We start from the raw sequence: 26,305 nt of genomic DNA on the forward strand, positions 1-26,305 counted from the left end.
TGCGTGACGATCAGTTGGAGACAAAGCTTTTCTGGAACACACGTACTGCCACGGCCATCGCCGGCCGTCCCGCCTTCTCGAAGCCGGTACTGCCACAGCCAGCCCCGGCCCCTCAGCTCTCTGCCCGCCCACGGACCCGCCAGCTTCGTCTGAAAGGAGACGGCCAAGGCCCAGGCTCGGCCCTTCCTCATCCCAACAACCTGAGGGATAATCCACCGACACGCCGGCTCCGCGCTGCCAAAGCCAGGGCCGGTCAGTTCTGTTTCACACTTCACCTTTCCACTGGGGGTTTCTGTGCCAAAACCCCAAGCGCCGCCATTTCCTGGAGAGGCACCGCCAGCCCCGCGACTGCGCGCGCGCTGTAGCGCCGGCCGGGTGTGGCGCATGCGCGGAACCCTCAGGGACGCATGCGCGAGGCGCTCAGGGGCTGAGGCGGTGGATTGGGAGGAGGCGGCGGGGCCGGAGAATCAGGAACTGCTCCAGCCGCGGCGGGGAGGGAACGGGAGCGCCCGGATCGGGACCTGCCCCGTGGTGCGTATCGGCCCGATGGGGCCTTGAGGATCCGGTCCTGGTGAGAGAGGAGGGCGTTTCTGCCGGGGCGCAGAGCCGCGGGGAGGATGGAGGGTCAGGCGGCTCCGGGTGCTGGCGGCGGCGAGGAGCCCCTGAGCTCTGGCAGGATGAACCCGAAGCGGAGTGGGCGCGCCGCGGAGGAGGAGAGCCGGAACAAGCCCAAGCTGGTGAGCGAGCTGGGGGGGCTGGGAGGGGGCAGGGGACGGCCTAGGGACGAGGAGGAGGGCGGGGGAGGGGGAGGTGCGGATGCCGCCTTGTTGCTTCCCAAGTAGAGTCTGGGGCGGAGGGGCGTGTGGCAGCGCAGGGTGTGTGTGTGCGGGGGGGGGAGGCTTTCAGGAATTAAAGGCTCTTTTTTTAAAAAAAAACCCAAACCGTCAGCTTCCGTGAGGGTTTTGGGGCGCTTTTCGGAAGCGGGAGGTGACAGCTGGAGGGGGCGTGCGGCGCGCTGAGGGCCGCGCTCTGGGACGGCCCCGGGGGAGCCGGGACTTGCCGTGCTCTGCGGGCGGGTTTTGCGCGGGCTTTGCGCGGGCCGTCCCTCCGCGGAGAGGTGAGGTGACAGCGGTGTGCTGTAGGCAGGACCTGTGGGAGTAACCTCTGCTCGCCTCTTGAGTCGGAGCTCACAGGCTTGGGTGGGGTTTTTTTCTGTCTCTGTTGAAGCATCCTGACTGTTGGTGGTTATGATGCAAACGATGTGCCTCCCAAGTGAACTTCTGAATTAATGTGACACTAGTTTAAAAATGTGGATAACGTCCAGTCTTTTTGGAAAGATGTGGCAAGCTTTTGAGCACATAAATCCTCTAGGACTGTAGGATTTGTTCATTATGCCTGTGTTTTTTTGATTTAAAAGAAGATATTTCTACTTACAGACCTGATAATTTGAAACATAGGTACACATCAGAGACAACATCACTGGATTGTATCTCACTTTATAAATACCGTAGCAGCAAAAACAGTCAACATGACAGTATTTACTTTTAATTGTTTACTTCTGTTACTTAAACTTATTTGTTTCAACGTTGAATCGATTCATTTTGGCTCAGTGATGGCTTTTCAAAGAGCAAGTGTAGCGGACACTTAAAACTTACCTGACTTCTTGTCGAATAGAGTACTAGTTACAAACTTTTTTTAGTCTGTGCAGTGGTTTTCACAGTGATAAAAGTAAGGCACTATGTAAGTGCTCCCACCTTGTGTTCCTTCTATTAAGTATAGTGCAAGCAGAGATTTCAGCTGATTAGCCTGGGAACTGAGGGGGTTTTGTCACTGGAAACTAAGTTAGAATGCGTGTGGGGAAGATGTTAAATTTGTAACGTATGAGGCATTGAAAAGTTGTTGAAAGTTACAATTATTTAAAAGGATGGCAGAAAGCCAGAATACTGAGTAACTTGAAGTGTGCTTGTGTTGAAAGTGACCATGTATATTTTAGCAAAAGGTAACTAAATGTGATTTCTTATTTTGTTTTATGGTGTGATTGGAAACAAACTCATACTTCCTGGCATAGGATAAATATCAACAAACTTCTTCATATAAACAAAGTGTTTGGTTTTGTTTATACTACCTTTAGTATTTCCTAGCTAAATAGCTAGAAGGGCTGCTTTCAGGGAAGATGCCTGCAGGGAAGTGATTTAAAAATCACCCAGGAAAGTGCTTCTGATGGAAACTGTGGATGCAGATTTGAATTTTGCTCTAGCAGAGGAGAAGACTTTGTTCTGAAAGAAGCACATAATTTAAGAAATAAAAGTGAAATGAGCTCAAAATTGGATTGAACAGGACACCTATTTCCATTGCGTGTTCTTTTCAGTTATTCTAGAATCACTAAAGTAGACTTTTATTGTTACAGTTAGTGGAAAAAGTATATCATGTTAATATTTGACATCATGTACAGTCATATGCTTTTATTTCTTGAGGGGATGATTACAGTCCAGCAGCAACATGGATCAGAGTAGTGGCACGTTGCTTGAATCGGGTATCTTCTGAAAGATACTTTTGATCTGAGATGAAGTGCCTTTGATGATAGAATTGAGTGAATGTGTTGAATGGGAAAGTAGATTTTTTTTCATTCTGGGCATGATGTACACAAACAGTGTATAAAACTGACATGAAGAGGGATTTACCTCTAAGGAAGAAAAGGGATGGGATTCCGGTGTGGCTTAAGTTGAGGCGGTGAGAGTGCACAGCCAGATTTATCAACTACTGCCATAGGCTTGCAAGGGAAGAACAAGACTGTAATCAGGGAAAGACTTCATCCATTATATAGGAGAATAATCTTACTAAATTTTGCTGGCTTTAATTTTGAATGAGGAATTGGTTCTAATGAGGCTAGCGATATCTTTAAGTACTCGAAGAGCAACCTTATGTGTACCGCATCCCTGTTCTCTTCACTGTGCAAAGAAGGTGAAGGTATTTTGGGGATTTCTGTAAGAGAAGCCACGCTGTTTGTGAAGTGTTAAGTTGTCACTGAGTTTGTATGCAAAGTTTCTTTGGTGTGGAAATTTTCTTGGTTCAGCTTCGTAACTTATAATTCATCAAGTTTCAGTAGAGTTATAGAGATGAATCAACCAGCACTTGTTTGTTACATATAATTCAAGGAACTCTACAGTGTGCTGAAAGAGCATGTCTCTTTTCTAAAACTTATTTCACACGGCAAGTGGAGTGCTGAACAAGGGCTTGGTGGGAGAGGGTGTGCAACTACATGTAACACAAGCTTTATTTTTAGTTCCTGGCATAGCAGCTGAAATTAGGCAAGTCATTGGGAAGAAGTCTAGGGGAATGATTTTTATATGATGGTCTAAAAATGGCTCTAGATGACAGGGAGCTGGGAAAGCTGAAGTCATTATGTTTGGGGAAGGGAGACTCTAGAATAAGGAGGAAGTTTTTTGTTTCCTCGTGCTCTTCATCGGAAAGTAAAAGGTGGGAAATGGTGCTTGGCCTGCAGAAGCATAGTGGTTTGGTGGGGGTTTTTTTGTGTGGTTTTGTCCGGGTGTGGGTTTTTTTTTTTTTGAGGACTGAAGCCTGATCGATGACATTTATTCCCAGTTGACAGGAAGTAAAACTAGACTATCAAGAGAGGATCTGTGCTAGAAAAGAAATTGATGGTTTAAAGTATTTTTCTGTAAAATAATTGATGACATATGTACGCATACAGATAATTGAAGATGGGCTATATTAGAACTAGTAATTCAGTTGTTCTCTGCTTTGGGTCATTCTGAGAGTCATTCAAGTTTCATATAATTTCTTGAATGTGACAGAACTGCACAATGAGAGTTTAGTTTTTATACTATTAGTGTGTAAACTGGAGTATTTTTCAAAAATGTAATGCCTCTCATGAGCACCTTCACACATCACAGCTGCTTAAACAGCTCTGACTTAATATTTTTTTTTCCTCATTTTTTGCTGGCACAAAGACTGGAGGTGGGAATGAGTGCCTGGTGTTTTTGTCATTATTTTTGTTTACAATGAAATGGGCAGACAAAAATTAAATTGTTTTGGCAAACAATCATCTGATCTCATGCCAGCCCTGAGAATAGGCTGGCATGAGATGGCTGTGAGCAGTTACATTCTTAACTGGGTTTGGCAATGTGCTTGTTTTGCTTGTTTGAAAGTATGCTTGTTATACTAGGGGAAACAGGCTAAATGAAGGTTGTCAGGGAGATTGTGGGGATTCCAGTGTTTGTTAATCCTTAACTTAGATGTTGTTTGCTCTCCTTAACACTTCAGTATCGCCTGGGAAGTATATAATTTTGTTGGGTACCTAGGAAATTGGTAAATGCTTGAAAGTGTCCGGTCTCATTTGACATAGCTATTGTAGCTTAGCTGAACCCAAAGTCTTATCAAGGTGTTCATCTTTTTAGTGGAGAAGTTGAAGCCAGGCTTTTTACAGAAGTTCATGGGAGACAGAGGTTGTAAAAAGGAGCAGGAGAGGTTGCTGGAAAGGAGACTGAGTATAAGGGGGAAAAAATCATGTGAAGGATGGTTGAGCACTGAATGACCAGAGACACTGGAATCACTGTCCTTGAAGGTTTTCAAGACCTGGCAACCTGGATGAAGCCTTCAGCAGGCTGGTTAGATTTGGTGTTCACCCTGCTTTTTGGGTGGGAGTTCGGACTAAACCGAGAAAACAATGAGATCCTTTGAAACATATGTTATTCTATGAATCAGTACTTGAGGTGTTACAACAGGATTTGTGGTGCTTCCTGACTGTTAACTAGAAGTTAATACGGCCACTGGTTTCTGCGTGTTTTTAAGTTAATAATAAATCATGTCAGTTTAGTATTAGCATAAGTAGAAATATTTCTGTGCGTGTAGTGGCTAGTGTCATGCTAAAAACATGCTCCATTACCACCAGGTTTAGTTCAGGTTTGTGTGGTAGTTGTTCAGTGATAGATACTCTTAGCTACAAATAAATTTCTGAAAGGGTCCATCTTCTGAGTGTGATGCTGCTGTCTTTAAAAGTAGATTAGAAGAAAGATCTTGTATAACATGAAAAACAAATTGTTAGGGGTAAGAGCTTATTTAATTGTATATCAAGTGGATTTGGTGATTCATGCAACAAGGAGCAACTCATACTTTGTTTTAAAAGCAGAAATTGTTTATGCTTAAGACTGAAGTCTTTTAAACCCCGTGAGCTTTGAGATGAATCAAAAGCTATGAACTCAACATTCTGACTAATGTGCCATAAACTAGCATCAAACAGTGGAATAAAAGCTTTTATCAATTAGCTTTAAAACAGAAGTGAACTGAGTGTGCTTGGGAGGATGGTTTCCCAGCTACGTTTCTCCACCCATATCAGTACAGGAGTTAACCAGTGCCTTAAATTCCATGTGTCTGTCACTGTCAGACAGGCTGTGTGTTACAGGACCTACATCCCATCATCACCTTTGACTCCTAAGGTGGTTTGATGTCGTTCTCCTGTGGAGAGATAACATGCTTTTTACACATGACTTGTTTAGATGTTTGTATACTGCATCTGTGAACTATGAGTCAGATGGAGCAGAGATTTTTGGCAAATGAATGAAATGTATTAAATTTGAGATCATAGTGTCTCTGGGTAAAATCAGCACGTGCCTGTAGAGGATTCTTGCTTCAAGGGTGTGCCTGAGGAAGAAGTGAACTGAAATGAGTGTGCTTTAGAAGACTCTTGGTCTTACCAGATCAAGGTTAAGATATTCCAGCAAGTGAAGTTAGGGTGCAACCATTACTGAAGAGTAAAATTTATGTCTAGGGAAATTTTGGTTCTATTGCTGAAAAGTATACTGATCAGGCACTACTGATACGGTAGAGTAGGGCATAGTTGGTGCTGAGACTTAAGTAAAAGCTTTAGCTTTTCATGTGAATTGATATTGACACTGTTTAAATGAGGTGATTGATGCAGTGATAAGCCTATATCCTTGTGGTAATTAAACTTCCTGAACTAGTCCTTGTAAGACAAAGCTGTAGCACTCTTCTCTACCATACAGGAAGCTTTGCAAACAAAGCAGATTCCACTTAAGCAATGTGAAAGACAGTTGCAGTGAGAACTGACAGCGTGCGTATCAAATAGAAGTGATGTTTTCTGAGGTTTTAAGCACTATGGTGCTCAAAATCCAAGTTATTGAGGATCAACTTTTGTTTTTGTGTTACAAATAGCCTGTAAAACATGCTAATAATACAGTGATTGCTGATGACCCTGTAAAGATAGGCTTAAAAACGTTGGGTGGGTTACAAGATGGCTTCATATTTTCTGCATCACTTGCAGTTCTTTACAGGTGAGCAGTAATGGCTAATAACTTTCCTCTAATTCTTTACATCCCTGTCCAAATTTAGAGGTAAAATAGAACAAGAGATGGCAGTTGCTGAAGCAACTGACAATTTCGGTTGGTTATTCATCAGTTTACTTGTTCAGCCTTAAAACCACAAGAAGTTAGGAAACTACTAAAATGATTTTTTTTTTAATGCAGTTCCTTGCAACTTGTATACCATGGTCATTCTTTTCATTCATTTTTTTAAAAATCATTTAGTTTGTGTTGGTGGAAATAAGTTTTCTGTTATGAAGGGCTATGGTGGTAGAGCAGATAATTTTGACAAGATTAGCAGTTGAAAGACTTTCTTTAGTATTTGTGTAGCAGTTTATAAAGTTGCTGGTAGAAAGCTGACTTGTCTTAAACTTGCATTTTATTTATGTATGAAACTGATGTTTTACTTAAGATCTTGTGAATAAAGTAGCTTTTTCCTAGAGTGTTGGTGGAGTGAGCACCTCTAGGTTTCCCACTTCCAAGCATAACTTCCTGATACGTAGATAAGCAAAACCTTGCTTGACAGAAGTAGTGCTAACACAGTCTGCAAGGCAAATATATTCTACTTGTTAACTTGTAATTAACTGTATGTGAGAAAGGGGTGACAATTAAAGAATCAGCTTTTTTGAGGCACCAGTGTAGACTTAAGCAGTCTCTAGACCAACCTTGGTGCTCTACTGACATGAGTTTTTTGTGTGGTAGTGGGACAAACGAGATCATGAAACTGAATCACACACCCCACCCCACCCCCTTTATTATTTGTTCTTCTTTGACTGTTTGCTAGAACTAGTAAGACCAGTGTTATGGCACACTAGCATTCCTCCTTTTTCTATTGGTTTATCTAAAGTTCATCCACTTGTACTATTAAATTATGATTGTGTCTGCTTTTCAGGCATCTTCTCATGCCAGCTGTTTAGTTGGACGCAGTGTGAAAGCAGCGCGTTGTATGCACATGGGCAGATCTGAAAAGGATCTGCTATGGCAATTAAATGCTATTGAACCTAAGTTGTGCTATAAACTATAAACTCATCTGATTTATAGAAATTGAGAAATACCTTGAAAGTTCAATTCTAAAACAAGCCCACACATGGAAAATGTTGTACGGTTTGATACAGCAACTGAAGGTCTTCGGTCCACCTGGGTGTGGTAATATTTGTTTTTAAGGTGCAGTGCATACTGTAATATCACCACACCTCCTCTGATATATAAACCAAAAATGTTCTTAAGAGCTTCTAATAGATATGGGCTCTTCCTGTGTAAAGAGGAAACTGTATTTTCATATTAATTTCAAGCTGTTCTGAGGGAGAGTGGGAGAAGAGGAAGTTAAAGGTTGTGCATGTGACAGGTGGCTTTCTTGTGAGGTTCCCTTCTTAGTCCTTTTACTCATCCTCACAGAAAATCATTGGAGACAGGATGGTGTTGGAGGAAAGTATTAGGTAGGCTGAGTGTGTGATGCATGCTTCCTGTTTGTAAGTGTTCTTTGCATAGTGCTATCAGACATGGAGGACATCAGAGATGAAAAAATGTTTTATTACTAAAAAAAAAATTCAATTTATACTTTGTAACAATTAAGTGTGTTTAAGCTTGTTTTGAAAGTGTAGCATGTAAGTGTAAAAGTCACCAGTTGATTAAAAAAAGTAATTGGAAAGAATCCTGTCTTCTGTCCCTCAATGATTTTTGTGTGTGTATATATATATATTTTTTAACACATGTAGTTTTACTGCTCTCCTAATTGTAGTGGAAAGATGACGTTATCTCTTTATAACAAAACTAAATTAACATATTTAGTTTACCCCTTTATGTGAGAATAAATAAAGGAGAACTTGCTTGAGGAATGCAGAACTTTCAAAGCAGTGCTACCTCCTAGTTTAGAACAAATTTTTAAATAAAGAAGGTAAGACTGAGACAGTTGGGGAATAGTACTGTAGAATCCCAACAAGGAGCTATGGGTCTGTAGCTGTACAGCCAGTAAAGCAGCGACTGTAATTTTAGATTTATGTAAGCCAAGGGAATTTCAGGAAAGGTACTGGTGGATGCAGGTTGGCTTGAAGGTACACAGGCCCATTCCCTCCTTTTTCTTTGTTCAGGGATTAGCTAGTTAAACATTAAAAACTTTGCCCTGTATGGGATCACATAAACACAATCGCGTTGTAATACATATTTAGGCATGAAGATGAGAGGAAATAACCACAGACCTTAAATGTTCTTGAGGATACCTTTTTGTCACAACTATTTAGTTATGTGTTTCCAAGTGTCTCTTTATAAATTCATGTTGGTGTCTCAGGGATAGTTAAACATGACAAAATAAGTACTTTGGTCAGGAAAAATGTTTGTTCTGCAGTTAATTCATTCCTAATATGGTAAAAGTTAATGATGGTTGTTAGAATATGACCTTTAAAGATACCTGTGTTATTTTTTTCAGTGACTGTAGCTTTGTGAGGAACAAATATTAACCCAACATAAGATTCATTAAAATCTATACTCCCAACAACAGATAGAAGTAGGTAGTTCTTGTACAGTATAGAGTTTTCTGCTTTCCTGTCTCCATTTCTGCTGTGAATTACTTTTCTACCTATAAAATTGAAGTAACTTCTAAAATACTGTGGCTTCATAATGGAACTGTGCTGGATGTTTGCATTTGTGTGTGTGCATGAGTAAATGAGAACTTGACGGTTATTAATAGTTGAGACGGTTACATGCAGTGTTCCAGTTGCACTGGAACAGGTAAGTATTTGCATAAAGAAGAAAAAAGGTGACAGCGTATCAGGCTAAGCATATATACTGATGCCATATAAATTTTAATTTTTGTGCCAGCCACATTTAAACAGGAGGTTTAAATACAGAACCTGAAACTCAAAGGATAAACCCATGTCAGCTGTCCAAGGTCAGAAGTAGGCACATGAACTCAAATTAACTGAGATCCTTCAGTCTGTGTCTGTCCCTCTTTGTAAGCCATGCAGTAGCATTTCTATCTAATTTTGTATACCCTGAAGTAAAATTTACATACAATAACTGTTTTGATAATCACTGCATGTCTTTGGCTGTAAAAGTTTTAGCCATGCACAGGTTGAGTGAACTAATGAATATGACAGTTTAGTAGAAGGTAGTTTATAACCAGACTTGAGACAGAAGTTGCAATCAGCTTTAACATTGAAGCACCTAGTAAGTGATTTTATCCTGTCTTTGGTGTCAGTATAACGGTTTATTTCTGCTAGTGCTGCCAGTCTTCATTTCCATAAAACCAGCTGCTTCTTCCTCTTTTGTGGGTGGTGGGGTTTTTTTGGTCTGATCATATAATGGGGCGGCAAGAGCTGTTACTCCCAGGCAATCCACTTTACTAGAAATGCTTCAGTTCTTCCTTTCTACTCCTCTGTGGCAAGTGGATCTTCCACTGCTTTATTATCTTCAACAACAAAAAGTGAGGTGAGGAAACTCCTTTGATTCAGCACACAATTTCTTGGCTGAGATAGAAACGCACTGGGCAATGTCTGCTGCAGTCTCTCTAACCTTTACAATCTTCCATTCTCTACTATTCTACCATCTTCCAGCAGTGCAGTTTGATTTTCACTCTCCAGTTTATTTACAGCTCAATGGAGGCATTCCCAAGCTAGAAAGGTAACGAGTACAGCACCAGGCTTTGGTAAAATTTCCATCTGTAAACCAGATAGACAATTTTAATTTTCATATTTTACAAATATGTGTTCATATTTGAACTTCAGACAAATCTTGGGTGGATAAGACAGGCTTCCTAAATCCATTAAGGTTAGTTTACAGTATTTTGTGATTCAAACTAATTCCTGAATGACTTAAAAGATAAGTAGTAACCCTGTGAGTTAACATTTTACATTTAAAAAGAATTGTTTTGTGACTTTATAGGAAAACCTTTATGAAATTCATGTGAGTGTTCATGAGTAAGCTGAGCACACAACACAATTCAATGTTATGATAATATTATATTTTTGCTTACTTTATCCTTTAGCAGAAGATAGCAGATTCTCCATAATAACCTGTTAGAGGCATCTGTAATCTTCCTGAATTCCTGTTCCTTCTTAACAGGGAATCTCACCTATACTGAAGTCAAATGATACTATTGGCTTCCTCATTATGATGTACAATATAATTCCTCTGTATTCATATGCTACTTCATTTCCTACTTCCTTGAAGGACAAATAATCTTCTCAGGAAGCTGTTAATAATAGGAAAGAATAGGAAAAGGAACAGAAAGCCCTTGTGTGTATCACAGCGGCTATAAATTCAGTTTAACCCAATAAGCTTTGACTATTGAGTTACATTATGGTCCACGCCCACAGGAATTACTTGATCTAGAATTTCTGTTCTTCAGGGAGAAGCTGAAGTTCCTTGCTATGGCAGCAGCATTGCTTCTTTTTCCAAGTTTTAGTATCACATTGTTTATTATTGGGGGGGGGGGGGGGGAAAGTAACTTTGCCATCAACTTTTTTGCTGTAGGGATCAAATACTGCTCTGATCAAGTACTTGTTCTTTACTAGGAAGTCTGTGTCTTGGAAGACAGACAACATTATTTTAAGAAGTTGTTGACATGATCCCTGTGACCGTATGTTCCAAGACTGCTGGGTACAGACAAAATGAATAATGTTCACGAGTAATTCCTGCTTCTTTGGCTCTCTGCATCCCTTCCACAGCCAGTTCCTTTGTGGGCCGTGTTTTCAGTTGGTTGGATTTTGTGGGGTTTTTCTTACTATTTAAAAAACAACCCGAACAAAGCAAATGCACATGTCCTCACTTCCTCAAAGTCTATCAGAGGTCAAGTACTCCATTTTCAAGGAGCTGCCCAATATCCAGTGAAGCTCCTCACAGTATAGACTTTCTGACCACTTTTGCAACTTGCTATGTGTCTTCTGTTTTATTTCTAAGTGTATTGATTCTCTCCCAACAGATACATTCTACCAGTTTTATCCTCACCTCAGATGGTAGCAGAGGAAAATTCAAATGGACTGTGTCACTTATTTCAGTGTTTACTGTACCCACAAGAGCAAGAGGTGTTCTACAAAGCCAACAGCATGATCAGTTAAGAATCTCCCCCAAACGATCTCTCCATATAACAGGAAGAAAAAGTGTATAGACATTGATCCTGTCACTTGGGTTAGGTGTTAAGCTTGTATTAGGGTATTAGGCTATGCTTGCACGTGCTGGTGAAATAGGAAGCTAGTAAGCAGGAATGGAAAAAAAAAAAAAGTGCAAAAGTACTGAAGAATTTTCTTAAATCAGTTTCTCAAATCAGTTTCTGCTTGATTTTTCAGAATGATTTCAAAAGAAACTGTCAAGTTAACTGGTCATTGCTCATCGTGAAAGAAAAAACTAGGTTTCAACAAAAGATTAATCCCAGGTTCAAAGCATATAATTGTAGTTACAAGGGCTGCATGTCTATAAAAGAGTAAAACCAAACTTTGGTAAAAGTGAAGGTGAACCTTGTCACTATAAAAAAAGGTGTCTCTCTTTAGGAAGTGAGGTATGAAACGAGGAGGCCTATAATAGCTTTTGCTCAGTCTGAGCAGCTCCACAATGTGCCTGAACGAAAAGATCAGCCAGTTGTACTCAGAGGATCCTGGAACAAGGAAGGCTGATGAAGAACAATTTGATGCACATCAAGTATTGCTGTCTAACAAAACTGGCTTTGTTCTGCTCCTACACTGAAAGCAAAGAGCTCAAATTCACTGCTTGTATCTAAGCGTAAAATTGAGATAAAGTCTGCACTTACTATGTCAATAATTGTTTTGACATAGTTTTTCAAGTTTAACTGTTCTGAATGTTTCAAAAGCATTTCACAATAATATTCTACCAAAAAAGCAAAAGCCAAGTTTCCTAAAAACTCAAAGCTCAGAAGTCAAACAACTATCTTTTTGAAAAATAAGCAACAGAGGTACAGGGCTGAGTACAGTACTGACAGGCAGCCTTGGCAGAAAAGCAACAGGCATGCAACTGGTACTGTAAGCATCTAAACCTTCCATTTACTGCACTGAGAACTGTTCTGTGTTCATTTTTAATTAAGTCCTGGAAGTTGATCCAATGACTATTCAAGTGACTAATTTAGCAAGTGATCTCAGTCTATTTTCCTAGTAAAAAACACTTCATAATTTTCTTTCAAACCAAGTGATTTGCTTGCTGTAGGTGCGCTAAACAGAATATGCTGATCCTGACAAGCAGTGCTGCCCAATCGCAGTATAGCAGCAACCACTTGGACAGATGGCTTCTTGTCTAATAAAGTATATCTGGCACTTTTTACAGGCACCAAATATATGTACAGAAAGCTACATGGGCGTATCAAAGGATTTTTGAAATTATTCCAATGCACTTCTAATCTACTAACATTTTACTAAAGGAAGCTTAGGAGGGGCAGTTTTTGAAATAAGCTTTCTTATCAAGCAAAGCATGAAACGTAATTGGCACTCGACTGTCTGAATCCCATTTTTTTGATATAATGCTCTTCAGGAAAGACCATTAAAGTATCCATTATGAAGATTATTAGATTTGAAAGTGAAATTATGTAAGCCCCAAATAAATGCAATGCTAGTCTGCAGGTGACCCCGAAAATAAAATGTATATGTATATGTCTACAGTGGATACGCTTAGCTTAACAATTTAAGTACATGAAGAAGTAGAATTCTCTTACTTATTTTTCCCATTTATTCTGCTGACATTTGGTGCAGTCCCATATGCTGTCTTCATATTGTCAAATACGACTTCCTTCTTTTCTTTATGCAAATACTTGCATGTTCTAGTGCAACTGAGACACTGCATGTGACGTGAGGTCTTCCTGTAGGTACCTGTAGTTCCTATGCAGAAACTTGCTATGAATTTCTGTTGCTACACTTCAGAGAAATTTGCCAGGCTGAACAGAATCCTTAAAGTAGACGATTCTTAAGAGAAGTTTCTTAATTATACATTTTTGGGCCTTAAGGACATGTAGCCATGGAGTTTATTTGTGTGAGTTATGGTTGGTGGTTTTTGGATGTGTTTTCTCTGTTTTGTTTTGTTTTTTAAGACGTGTCCTATAAAACCTTCTGTTGGTTAATGATTATGCAATGCCACATGCATTTCTAAATTAAGTACTAGAACCAGTGGGTAGAATTTCTGAATAAAAATGGAAGCTTCAAACTAAAATAAAAAGTTTAAAGTGTTTGTTGTAAGGGCAGGGTTTGCCGTGTCTCTTAACCTTTGTAAAGATCTTGATTAGTTAAATACTTCTTGGAATATTAAACCTGCATATTGAGGCTAGTAAGCTAGTACGCACTTCTTATTTGTTGTGAAATTTATGAATGGGTTTATGACTTGGCTCTTTCCATTATGACTTGGCTCTTTCAGAAGTTTAGTTAACTAGCAAACCGTTGCTCGATAGTTTTAAGTGAGGAATTTAAAAGCCATGGAGCATTCTGAAGAGAGACAGTTTGTTCATCTATACTGAAAAGCATGCTATACTGTCACAAGACATTTTTCCAAGATGCTCAAAGGAAAACCTGTCTTGCATGATCACTAGATATCAAAATAAGAAAGAGATCCTGGCTGTACAAAGTGCTGTATGAAGAGCTCACCAGTAATGTAGTGTAACAGTTATAAACTCTGCTTTATCTGTGCTGCTTTAGTGATGACAACTTACCTGATACGGTTGGTGCAGAGACTTGATGGAAAATATTTGGACTCTAGCAGTAGCTCTGGAAAATGCCAAAACTTACTCTGTTTGCCTCTGCACTGGCTAACGTGAAAACTACCTCTTTTAATATGCTTTTTGAAATAATTTCTACAGTAGTCTAAGCTGATCTGACTGCTGACTGTCCTGGTGCCACCCTTGCCCTTTTGTCTCGCAACCAGCCATGTTGTTGGCTTAGGCTGACATGGAACTGCAGCTTTTGGAAGAAGCTTTTAATTTTGCCCTGATTTTTAAAGCTTACTTATCAGTGAACACCAATAAATTATTGTCTGAAACAAACTTTTCAAAATGGTAATGGCAGTTTGAGCTACAAATAACAGAACAATGTTAGTTGAGTTGTCTCCTTCATATCTTCATTTACAAAGCTGCTGAAATTAAGGCTAAGTTTGTTTACAGTTATTTTTTTCAACTTCTGAATCAGTTTTCTTATTGGTAAAGGCTTCTTTGAAGTCATCTGGAAAAATGCAGTTTTTTGAACAGTCCATTTGCTTTTGGAATGTGATGCCAATCAGGCAAAAATGAGGAAGCAGTTTTAGTTTCTCTCAACCTCCATTTTTAGTCAGACCGCACTGATACTTAGGATCTATTACCCTTTCATAGAGACATGCTGTGGAGGTGCCCCTTTCCCTCATCCCCTGAGGATCAGACAGTGGCATTTGTGAGGGCGAGTGTCCAATATGATTAATGTGCCTCTAGCCTGTTTTCCCCTCCCTACTGTTTGGGAGCAGGGCTGAGTCACTCAATCTCCCAGCACTATGAATAAAGAATTGGTGCCCTCTGCTGTTAATAATTACCAATTTGGGTGACCCTCTGGCTTTATTTAGTATGAGGAGTTGTCTGACTTCTTTTCCTAGTATTGCTTATTTCTGGATGTTCAGTCTCCTGGGGGGAAAAAAAAAAATAAAAATAGAGTAATTGGGGAAAGCCAGGCAGGTTCCTGGTTGGGAAGATGGCTGCAACCCTCCAGTCCAACAGCGCTGACTCTGTGCTGTCAACATGAATAATTTTTCAGCTTCATTTTGGCAGCCTGGTGTAAGGTGTTCATATGCTCCCTGGTCTCACTTTGTAGTGCCTCAAGGGAGTGTTTACCTTCATGTTCAGGTTATAGATTAAGCCTTAGTTTAATAATTTAATATTTAAATTATTAAATAATGCATATTTAAGGAATTTGTGAACCAAACAGCTGCAAAGCTGTGTCATATAGACCAAATGCAAATGTGTAACAGTAGTAACAAAACTGTTAGTGTTGCTAACTTGAAGTATCTTTGGTACACCAGATGGACTACTACTAATAATTTGAAGTTCTTTTTGAAAGAATGGTAAATGTTCCTTAAAGTGCCAAAGAAACAACTATAAAGCAAACATTTTATGAATTATATTTTAGTAATATTACTAGTAATGCCAGCTATACTGTGTCATGGATAAAGATCTTGAAAGTTCTATATCAGTGTGTAGTTCTAGGTTTTGTACATCAGCTATTGTGACTTGGGTATATTCACGGTTACCTAGGTACCTTTTTACATTTAATTACAAAATTGAATATGTTAACAGGTTGTTAAATTGTCTAATGTGAATGTTACTCATTCTTTATGCTGAAGAACAGAGGTTGTAGGAGTGAATTCTATTTTGTGGCTGGAAGACCTACACTCAGGTTGCGCATAACTTTTTCTACTTAAGGTATTAATCGGTTTGTGGTTCTGTCCCTTTAAACTCCCTTGGTTCAGGTACTCTTATGGGAAGTTATTCCCTTCCTGTTTGTATGCAAATTTATTTGCAGCCAGTTAAAAAACACTTATCCTTGAGCAAAGTTTTACAATGTCTTTAGCAAGTGTTGAAGTCCAGGTAGATTTTAGAAAACAGTCATATCATCTTAGTTTAAAAACAAGAAAGTTAAGGGAAGGTCAAGTTCCTGTTTGTTACACTTAGAAAATTAGGATTGCTAGTAGGGGTTGGAGCTGTTACTGAAGTAGCTTGTGTGCAAGCAGGTGTTGCAGCACACCAGGATTTGCCTGGATGCAGTGGAGTGAAAATGGCTGTTAAGTTTAGAAGTAATCCATCTGATCATTGTTTCATTGGACGTGTGGTAAACTGTGAGCTGCTTTTGATTTTATTTTTGTGATGGTAGTGAGAGTCTTGAGTGTAACAATTCAGAACGTGGCAAAGTAGTAATACTTAATATGTAATGGAAAGATCAATCAACTGCTGTAAATGCACCTTAATTTGCAACTTGTGGCCAGCTCAGGTGATTTGGAAGGTTTTATTAATATAAAAGTTAAAAAAAGATTTCCAAAGAAATAGACTTGCTGTGAGATTTGCATTAGAAGTTAATGCAATAATCTCAAGTTGTTTAATTCTTTGAATGTTGACATTTACTGCGGTAGCCTGAAATGAGCTTGGATGAGGAAATAGTGATTTTTATACCAATAAATGTCGTGAACTAAGGTGAAAATCTGTCTACTGTTTTTATGTGCAAGATTTCAAATACTCTGAATGATCACATGGCTGATACTGACCTTTTAAGATCAGAGCAGTTTGATGCAGTTGCATTAGTCTATGCTATGATTTTTGTGTGCCTTAATGTCATGATCCATCAGTACTTAGGCAAGTTGTGGGATACTTGGAGTAAACTAAAAATGGGAGGAGTAAATAGAAGGTGGTATTTTAAACTGTTGATGGGCTGGAAAGACTATGTTCAAAAGGGAGAAGCTCTGTCACATGTCTTCTAAGTGAAGAACCAAATAAATGAGTAGGAAATAGTACTTTGATATAGCAGTTGATGAAGTTCCATGGTTTGTGTTGATACTAAAAACTGGGAGAGAGATGTTATGCTGCTGTCTTAAGTTATATATGTGTTTATACATAGAAATATTAATTTTATATCCCTTATCTGCAAAAGTTTTGTCATAGAGATTTTTACAAAACCTTTGGCTTTGGGCTGCTTCTAAAATCAGGGAGTTAGTGTCTTTAACAAGCTAGGAAAGGATTGATTTCTTTTCATCTTGTGATGCTCTGGCTGTCTTACAGACGGCTGAAAGAGTAATGCTAGAGGACTGACTACAAAAACTGTGATATCTTAAACTTCCTCCTGGGGAGGTAAACTACTTTTGGTTTATGTTCTTAAATCAGTCTGGAAGTGTGGTTTCTTTGTTAGTGTAAGAGACTGTCAAAATTCTGTGTCAGTGAGAATCTACAGGTACATAACTGCCTTGCCTCTGCCTCTAGCTACTTGCAGTTTCTCTTCTACCTGTTAAATGTGCTGCTTATCTTGAGTAGCTACTGGCAGCAGTGTAGTTTATGCACCATAAGGAGATCTGGGAAGTGCGCTTGAGATGTCTGAAAAAATGCTGTGTGGTATCTTGCTTTAGTATTCTGTATTTTGCCCAGAGGAGTTTGAGTGACAAATGCAATATAAATGTAGAGATGGAATAGATTATCCTGTTCCAGGGTCTGGGAGAGATTGACAGTACTTAAATGAGAAGGGAAGAAAAATATTTCTAGTACAAGCAACTGCTAAAACAGATACAGAGTTTTAGAACTTCTTGCTTACATAGCTGTCTCTGGGTTGAAGTCATGGTTAGACTTGACTTCATCTGGACTTCTTGCTCAATAATCTCCATTAAAAAAAAAGGTCTTTTTACCAGAGTAATGACATCTTAGTTTTGATTTCAAGATTAGGGTATTACTGCGTGTTTTGACTCCATACTAAATCCAGGTAACAAAAATACAGGAGAGGTGTAGCTGTAAGGAAGAGGTTTGAGATATGGCAGTTAGGAAGCTGAAATGATGTCAACATCTGGAGTAGTATGAGAGAAAGATTTTATCCTAGTTGTCTGTAATGGGTCAGGCTGGGATGGAGTTAATTTTCTTCATAGCAACCCTTGTGGTGCTGTGTTCTAGATTGGTGACCAAGATAGTGTTGATAAACCCCCAGTGTTTTAGCTTTTGGTGAACAGTGCTTACCCAGTGTCAAGGTTTACTGTTTCTCAGTGTGCCCCCCCCCAGGAGCAGGATGGGATGGGCTGAAGGTTGGGTGGGACACAGCCAGGACAGCTGATGCAAACTGACCAAAGAGATATTCCATACCATTTAGTGCCATGCTCAGCAATAAAACCAGGGCTGGCAGGGTGGGGAGGAGGAGTTTTCTTCCAAAGTAGTAGTTGCTTAGAGGCTGGGTAGGTATTGGTCTGCTGATGGTGAGTGTGATGGCTTTTGTATCATTTGTTTCTTCAGAGGTTGGTTTTTTTTTGCTTTTGCACTTACGATTCTCTCCCTGATACTGCTGCAAGGGAATCAGCAAGTGGCTGCGTGGGGGCTAACCTGCCAGCCACCTCTGAATACCAGATGTCTCTGCTTATCTTCATGCTGTTTTTAAAGTATGAACACAGTGCCTCTCCTTCCCACCTTGATGCCACCTCCACCATTTGTGGAGCCTTGCAAATTTATTTGTTTCAGAAATACAATATTGACAACTGTAGCCAAGAAACAGAAAGTAGAATTAGGAGCATGGTATATTAATAACTTCCACCAAGGAGAAGTAAAACATTGTGTGGTATATGTTGAACAGTTTTATAGGTTCATTTCCAGTGACATTGAACTTGTCCACCATGGTAACAGTACACAGTGGTATGGGATGTTGACTAGAAGCACCTTGATCATTTCAGCTGGTGAGACCATAACCGAGGAATCTGAAACCTTGCTGCCCAAGAAAACAGGGTTGTTAAGGAAAAAGCAAGAGGGTACTAGGGAGGGAGAGATAGTAGTCACTGGTTTGTGCATCATCAGTACACTGGCTTTACAAGTTCATCTGTCAAACCTGCAGAAGGCTCAGGAAGCTCGGGACAGGAAATTCTCTTCAACTGAGTCTCAAAAATTCTGTCAAAACTGAGAATGTCATATAGCTATCCGCTGACTCACTTTGAAGTCCAGGAGTCCCTGTTTGTTTTGGAAAGCTTTCTAAGAGATCTTACTGCTATTTTGTGAAATTGTGGGGGTACCAGAACTAGACAGGTTTGAGGTTGATGTGTTAAACAGTCAAAAGACAAGGTGCAATGGGATGCAAGTCTGATTTTTCACATAAAATGCAGTAGATCATGTACTCATTTAGCTGCAGTTTTTGTTAGAACACTTACTGAAATTTCAAGTGCTTTTTAATGTTAGAATACATGAAATACAGACTATTCTGAAACAGTAGGTAACACTGTCTTTTTTTCTTTGATTTGTGTGTGTGTTTTTTTTTTTTTTAATAGAATATTCAAATAAAAACTTTGGCAGATGATGTGGTAAGGTCTTTGTAACATCTTAATTAATGGTAACTCCACACTGCATGCTATTTTACTCCAAATGTGGACAATATAACATGTTCTTATAAGGATATTAAGCATTTGATTTCAGAAAATTGAATTACTATTCCTAAAGATTTTAATTTGTAACTTGGAAGTAATTAATTATCTCTATTTGGAGAAGCTTCTTTAACCACATTCTAAATACTTTAGTAATACTGTGGGTATGTTGAAACTGTTACTCAACAGTTCAAGTGTTACTTTTCTTGACCTTCTTCTTAACAGTAAATGATCTGGTGTGGTTCTTCAAAATCCTTAGTTGCCACATGATTCAGGTGGAATCATTTTGCGTAATAAGTGTGTACTGTATGTCAAACAATAAGTTTGTATTCAGTAGTCATTTAGTCATTCTGAATACTTGAAACCTGTTGCTAAGTGTTTTTACAGAAACCTATATCAAATCTGATTTCAGTAAAATCGTAAATTTTTATTTTCTAGATATAATAGATAAGCCATGCTGGCCACTTAGTTAATAATCACTTACATGTCTGAAACAAAATAATTGCACTTAGTAATTATGTAGAAAATTCTTTAACGACATGAAAGTGATCTCATCATTGCAATCTAATTAAACAAATTTGTTGTTAATAAGATATAGTGAAAGAGATCACAGTGTGATGAAATTGATCTTAAATGGCTTTTTTTTGCTGGCCGCTGAATGGGCATTTCAATGTAAGTGAACAGTAAAACTACATTTTATGTATATTTGCTAATTTGGGATATTGCCTTTCAGGCATATGTCCTATCTTTGGCCTTTTCAATAGGCTATGCCCTAATTATAGTTTCAAAAAATGTAAACAATTCTAATAAGGAAAAAATGGGATTAAAGTAATATTCTTGCCTTTTTAAAGACATTAACAGTATCCTTGTAGGTAATGTGTTTCTGTCCACAAATGTAAGACTTCTAAGGAAGAAGAAAACCCAAACCCAGCCCCCCTCCCCTCAAAAACATCAGCAAAAAAACCAAACCTCCGAAGAAATGCAAAGGGTATGCAGCTTATCTAGGGATACTTTCCCTTCAAAAATTTAAGGTAGGCTTGTAGGATCTCAAAAACCAGCAACAAAACAACAAAGAGAAGGAAGAACCTTTCTTCCAGATATTCAAATTTGGTCAAATTTCTCCACTCCTGACTGGACTATGTAAAATGAATTCCAATATCCTACCAATGAAATACTCCATTAAACTTTTCACACCTCACAGAGGTTGTTTAATTATAGAAAACATAAGCTTTGTTTTACATGTCTTCACAGAGAACGCAGTAACTGCTATGAATGATACCAGTAACCCTACATAAGCTGCTGTTAGATGAAAGCACATCTTCATAAGGCTGTTCAATGCCTGAAACAAATACACTAGTATTTGTTGATGCAAACAGTTAATTTAGAAAAATTGCTATAAACATAATGTTCTCAAAGGGAACATATATATGTAGTTATAGACAGTATTATTAAATAAAATTCTGACTCTTTGGAATGGTTATATATTAATAATGCAGTAATAAATGGCCTTATAAGGAAGGTGCTGTTGTTGGTTGTTTCCAATATTAACAAATTAACTGAATAAGCATGCTTTAAAAAAAACCCAAATGGCGGGGGGTTTGGCATAAGGCATAAAACAAGCCAGCCTTAACCAGTGAAACGTCATTGCAGACTGTATGATATGCTTTCACTAATGTCTGTTATGTGTATTTAACTATGGGTGGCTGCTTCTATGTGAGTAATCCATTACCTGGCTTTTAAAAATTATGCACTAATTTCAGGAGTCCGTACTCAAAAACACTTCAAGGAATTGTGAACTATACTTGGAGCATTAATTCCTCTACAAACTTTATTTTACTTTAGCAGGATTTTTTTATAAGCCTGATGAACTTGTGAGTACCTCCTTCCCAACGCTGGCTTTTTCAGTTGTCCTCCAAAGACTTATAGCTCTTCAGGTGAAGGAACGCTTGGACATTACCTTTGTGGTACCATATTTATTCACTATCAGGATAATTAGGGACTAATGTGAGAAGATGAACTCAAAATTTTGAAATGCTATGAGTTTAACATAGATGGTATACTTTTGAAACTGTGAGAAATAATTATATCCCTTTTGCATGTGACCTGTCATGAATTTACCTTAAATGTTGTTGCCTTTCTATGAAGAGTAATCTCTGAATGTTATAGTGTTTTTACTTACAGTTCAGTTTGAGTTTTAACTCTGCTGCTTGGATTAACTAAAAATGTGTGTATTGCTGCCATGTAATTGGCTGCTCTCCTATATTTCTATTTTGGCTTATTTTTAAATGGATGTCTTTGCAGCGTGACAGAATAACAAGCTTCAGAAAATCAGCGGCGAAAAAAGAGAAACCTCTCATTCAGCATCCTATTGACTCTCAACCTTCTATAAGTGAAATCCCGCTTGCACAGGCACTTGTTGATGAGCGTTGCATGAACTTATCAGAAAAAGAAGTTATGGATCTCTTTGAAAAAATGATGGTAAGATGATGTGCTACATCATTCTATGAGGTTTTAATTTGTTTTCATGCTGGCATTGATTATGGAGTAGTATTTTCAAATGTTGTCATTTTGGAAATAGTAATTACTTGGGAGGGTACAGCATAGGCCTAATAGACCTGTCTAAATTGGCACATAAAAAACTGAGTAGCTCACAGAATGCTAGTACTATATATGTTTAAATTACTTGGTCTACTTCTACAGAGAAAACAAAGACAAAAAACAAAAAATAAAAATCTTAAGCTGTTGACTGCTTCATTAAGATAACTTCTATAGACCTTAGTTGCAGTAGTTAGATACTGGTGTTGAAGGATAGTTTTTGATAAAATTAAGTAAATGCCTTTGAAAAATAGTAATTTCCATTAATAGTAATTTCCATTAATAAAATCTTAATGTATAGAAAGCTGACTTTTTGTATGCTCTTGAATATTTTCTGTCTTAGGATCACTAGTCCAGGTTTGTGCTTCTACTCACAAGCAAGCTTTTCTATTAGTAATAAAAACCCAAACTTTTGAAGTAGGTGTGTGTGAATTCTGCTGTGCACACAGCTGTTGATACATGAACTATCAGGAGATGCAGTATTTTGAGTATTGTGAGAAATACTGTTTTCTGCATCATTCTCTAAAATTGTTGTAAACTTCCATATGGTCAGTATGGCCTAAAAAAAATCTCCTGTTCCATTGTGTAGTGCTGTTCTGTTCAATGAAGTTGTGAATCTCTTTTGAAAGATCGGATAAGTGTCCTTCTTTGATTTGCTTGTTAAAGGATTAATTTTTAGCTTTTCCAAGTAATGAAGCAGACAATAGGTCTGTCTTCCAGAGACTAATAATTATTTGAAAAAGCTGTTAGCTAGTAAGGTATTACAGTAACATTTACCGGTCTTAGATGATAGTCTGAAGTTACTTTGACTTTTAATGGCGAGACTAGTCATGACTAGTAATGATTACGTGTTGTATTTAATCAGTTAACAAATTGAAACAAGTATCTTTAGGTTTAATCTAGCAGAATATTTAAATTTGTAGATCTGTTTTAAATACATCAGTTGGAACGCATTCACGTCTGCCCCTGCCATGATCTAATAATCTAGGCAATAACTGCCTTCTGATTAGATAATGCAGGAATGGTGTCTGCTGTGGTAAGATTTTTTTAAAAAACACAGGAACTTCACCAGAGTTAACACGTCATGTGATCAACTTGAGGTGTAGAATTTTTGATTTTGTCTTCTAGTTTTATTTCTTGAGCCAAATTTCACTAATGGTAACTACCTTTGATGCAATTGGAGTTTTGGCTAAGTCTTGGAAACAGTGAACACTGGAAGTGACAGAATTAAATGAAAAAATTGGGTAGCTCAGAATTAAACAAACTGAAACTCACATACACTGGAAAAAGTCACTTCTGTTTGTTTAAAAATGAGCTGTTTGTTTAAGAAAAGGAGTATAAAAATAACAAAGACTAATAAAAAGCATGAAATAGAATTTGATGTTGTGTGGCCTGTTTCTTTATAGGAAGACATGAATCTAAATGAAGAACGTAAAGCTCCTTTAAGAGATAAAGACTTGACCACAAAACGTGAGATGGTTGTCCAATACATTTCTGCAACTGCCAAATCTGTAAGTAGTCATCTCTCCACGACAGATAGATGAAAGTAAGAAGCTTAACTTTGTGAGTCTTATGCTTTTCAAGCTTGAGACTTTCAATTTTTTTGTCTGGATTTATGTTCTAAGAGTGGTAGGAAAAAAAAATTAATCCGTACTTACTAATATACCTGTATATAAATGTACTTATTAATACACATGCTTGCAGCTACATCTGAAGGTGAAGTTTGTATTTCAGTTGTTGGGCAATGTAAAAACTTTATGCTTGCTTGTAAACCATAAATCCAGTGCTGTAGAGTAATGGATGGAACCTGAGTGGATTTCTGTGGAATTCATCTTATAAATTTTTGGTACCAAAAGTTTTTGGAAGGGATAGCATGACTTCATGGTTTCAGTAATTGCATACGTGCTAGATGTACAATTTGCAGTGCTAGAGACATGGAATCAAGATATTAAAATTATTTAAAATTTAAGTAAAGCCAGTGTTTTAGCTTAATTTTAATGTGTTGAATACTGCATTAAATATTCTGCTAAGAAGTCTTCTGAAGGTAAATAAAATTATTCCATTAATGAAAAAATAGTCTTGAAACAAGTTTCAAATTATATTTTGAGTAGAAAAAAATACATTCAGACCTTTAATTTGTGTTGATCATTCTCTGTACTTAAGTTGATTGATTAACCCTTTCTTGATGGATCCTTCATGCAGAATTTTTGAAGTCAGTCTGTTTTGAGGTGCCAGAAGTGTAAGAGAATGACTGGATGCCCCAGATTTGTTGGGGTGGAGAAATAGAATGTCAGGTAGTAAAGAACTCCAGTTCATTTTCTGCAGTGGGACTATTAGTACTAATTAGTAATGCTTTTTGTGAGTTAAAAAGTTGACTACAGCAAATATAGATTTTACCATATAAAAGGAAAATATGCCACAAAAATTCAGGAATGTTGAATGAAACTATATATGTTGTGGTTTCCTTAGAAATAGAATTTGTCCTGATTTGTGCCACTACTGGTTATATAAAGATTTGTGAAGAAGGTAGTGATGAATTGTGAGGAACTGAATGTGTTGCAGTACTGGGGGGAAGTGAGTGTGTGGGACAGTAGCTTTGTGTATCCAAGGGGCAGTAGTATGCTTCAAGTGATAAAATTTACTGTCAGCATAGTTCTTCAATAAAATTAAGTATGCATATGATTTTATTTGGGAATTGGGATAAATCTCATCTTTTTTTCACACTTAAATTATTGTGTGCCATAAAAGGTTACTGGAAATTAAGACTGGGGAATAATTGTTCAAATACAAAATGGCAGCACTGCTAGGAGTTCAACAGAGCTGAGTATGAGTGCTAAATACAGATAGCATTGAATAAGCTGTTTCTTAGTGAAATAAACTGGCAAATGAGATTATGTTGGTGTCTGCCTAATGAATCTATAAGCATGGACTGCAAGCAGTACAGTTGACTTGTCTTTTCACCTTTAAAATCAGCTCTACAGTGTTAAATTCCAAAAAACTAAAAGTACAGTGACATGCAATTATTAAATGCAAATGCTTTGCATGAAACATTATAAACTTAAGTGAGGAAAAACTTGCATTATAAGGTCAAAATGGTGATGTACATTTGAGAGGAGTGATGTTCCCTCTTGAGTTCATTTTAAACAAAATCCACAGTCCTTCAGTCTGTTCTGGAAGGAATCCAGTGCTTAAAGTGTGGTCTAGCTAAACACACAAGTTATTGGAGAATTATTCAAGCTTATACAATGAATATTATGAAATTTCCTGTTAATATAGTTTGCCTAGACTATCTTTGGGAGCTATGGATTGTGTGTTTTAAGGTTTTTGTCTTCACTTAAGGATCAATGTTAATTTTTTTTAGTAAGTGAAAATATTTTATTGAAGTAGTAGAAACTTTCACAATGGAAGTACTTGCAATTCTTTCCCAAAAAGTAGGTGGACGATGGTGATCTCTCTTATATAAAATGTTACTGAAACGTAGCTGCTTCAAGTACCGTAATTTTGTAGCTGAGTAAGAAAAGCATGACTGCCACTGCATGTCTAATTGCTAAAAATTTTGACAGATTGCATTGCCATATGAGCTGCAGCATGGGAAACTTATCAGAACTGGGGATACCTTTGCCAAAATGTACTAACAATTTAAAAAAAACCCCAAAACTAAAATGTCCTCATACATGAATGTGCGCTTTGAACTTAAGTCAGCGCCAGTATGGATGTTTTATACATATGCAAAATGTTATTCCTAATGGAAAAAGAGCTTGTATTGAAGTTTATGTACTTCAGTAAGTCCTTGCAGTTGAATCACAGCATTTGAATGGAGTAATTTAAGGTTGTTCAGAAATATAAATGACCTTTCTGTAGCATGTTACCCTAATTTGGCTTTTAAATAGCTAGTATCTTAACTGATTTTAAAAAAATAAGTAGAGCTCAGTTGTAAAATGCTGATTCGGATCTTAGAATAAAGCAAAAACCTAATTTCCGCTTTTAATTTTGTCTTCTGTTTAGTTAAACTAGTATTCTGCTTGGTTGAATACGACCCCCAACCAGTTTTTACTGCATCATGAATTGTCAAACTTCCTTCAGGCCATCTTCAGGCTTGTCATCCGTGAAAATGCTGATCGCGTTCAAAATGATCTTTCTTTAAATTTTCTACCTTTTTCTTTGGTCACAGATAATAGTTCACCTGTCTCCCTTTTTATACTGAAAATACTTGGGCCTTTTCTTGTACTTAGAGCTCACAAAACACATTTAACAGTTGATGTGACTTTTCTTCCAGTTCGTTTCATGTTTGTTAGGCTTTTGAGCTCTCTCTGCTCATTTGAAAATATCACTCTCATTTGCTTAACCAA

General features: G+C 37.9%; 1 protein-coding gene across 7 annotated transcripts in view; it reads left to right on the top strand.

The window, feature by feature from the left end:
• The first annotated feature begins 441 nt into the window (after positions 1 to 441).
• DIAPH2 (diaphanous related formin 2) overlaps positions 442 to 26,305 on the top strand; it is a 247,801-nt gene continuing 221,937 nt past the window's right edge. For 6 of the 7 annotated variants that reach the window (XR_012630786.1, XM_074883124.1, XM_074883127.1 and 3 more), the window contains exons 1-4: positions 442 to 737; positions 19,269 to 19,301; positions 21,663 to 21,839; positions 23,363 to 23,467. Coding sequence is in view for 6 of the 7 variants with exons in the window: in XM_074883124.1 (XP_074739225.1) it covers positions 618 to 737; positions 19,269 to 19,301; positions 21,663 to 21,839; positions 23,363 to 23,467 (435 nt within the window). In the remaining variant the exon portion in view is untranslated. The remainder of the gene's footprint in view (positions 738 to 19,268; positions 19,302 to 21,662; positions 21,840 to 23,362; positions 23,468 to 26,305) is intronic. The other variant, XM_074883128.1, reaches the window with a different exon arrangement.

The sequence above is a fragment of the Strix uralensis genome, chromosome 13 (genome assembly GCF_047716275.1).
Source record: "Strix uralensis isolate ZFMK-TIS-50842 chromosome 13, bStrUra1, whole genome shotgun sequence".
Lineage (NCBI taxonomy): Eukaryota > Metazoa > Chordata > Aves > Strigiformes > Strigidae > Strix > Strix uralensis.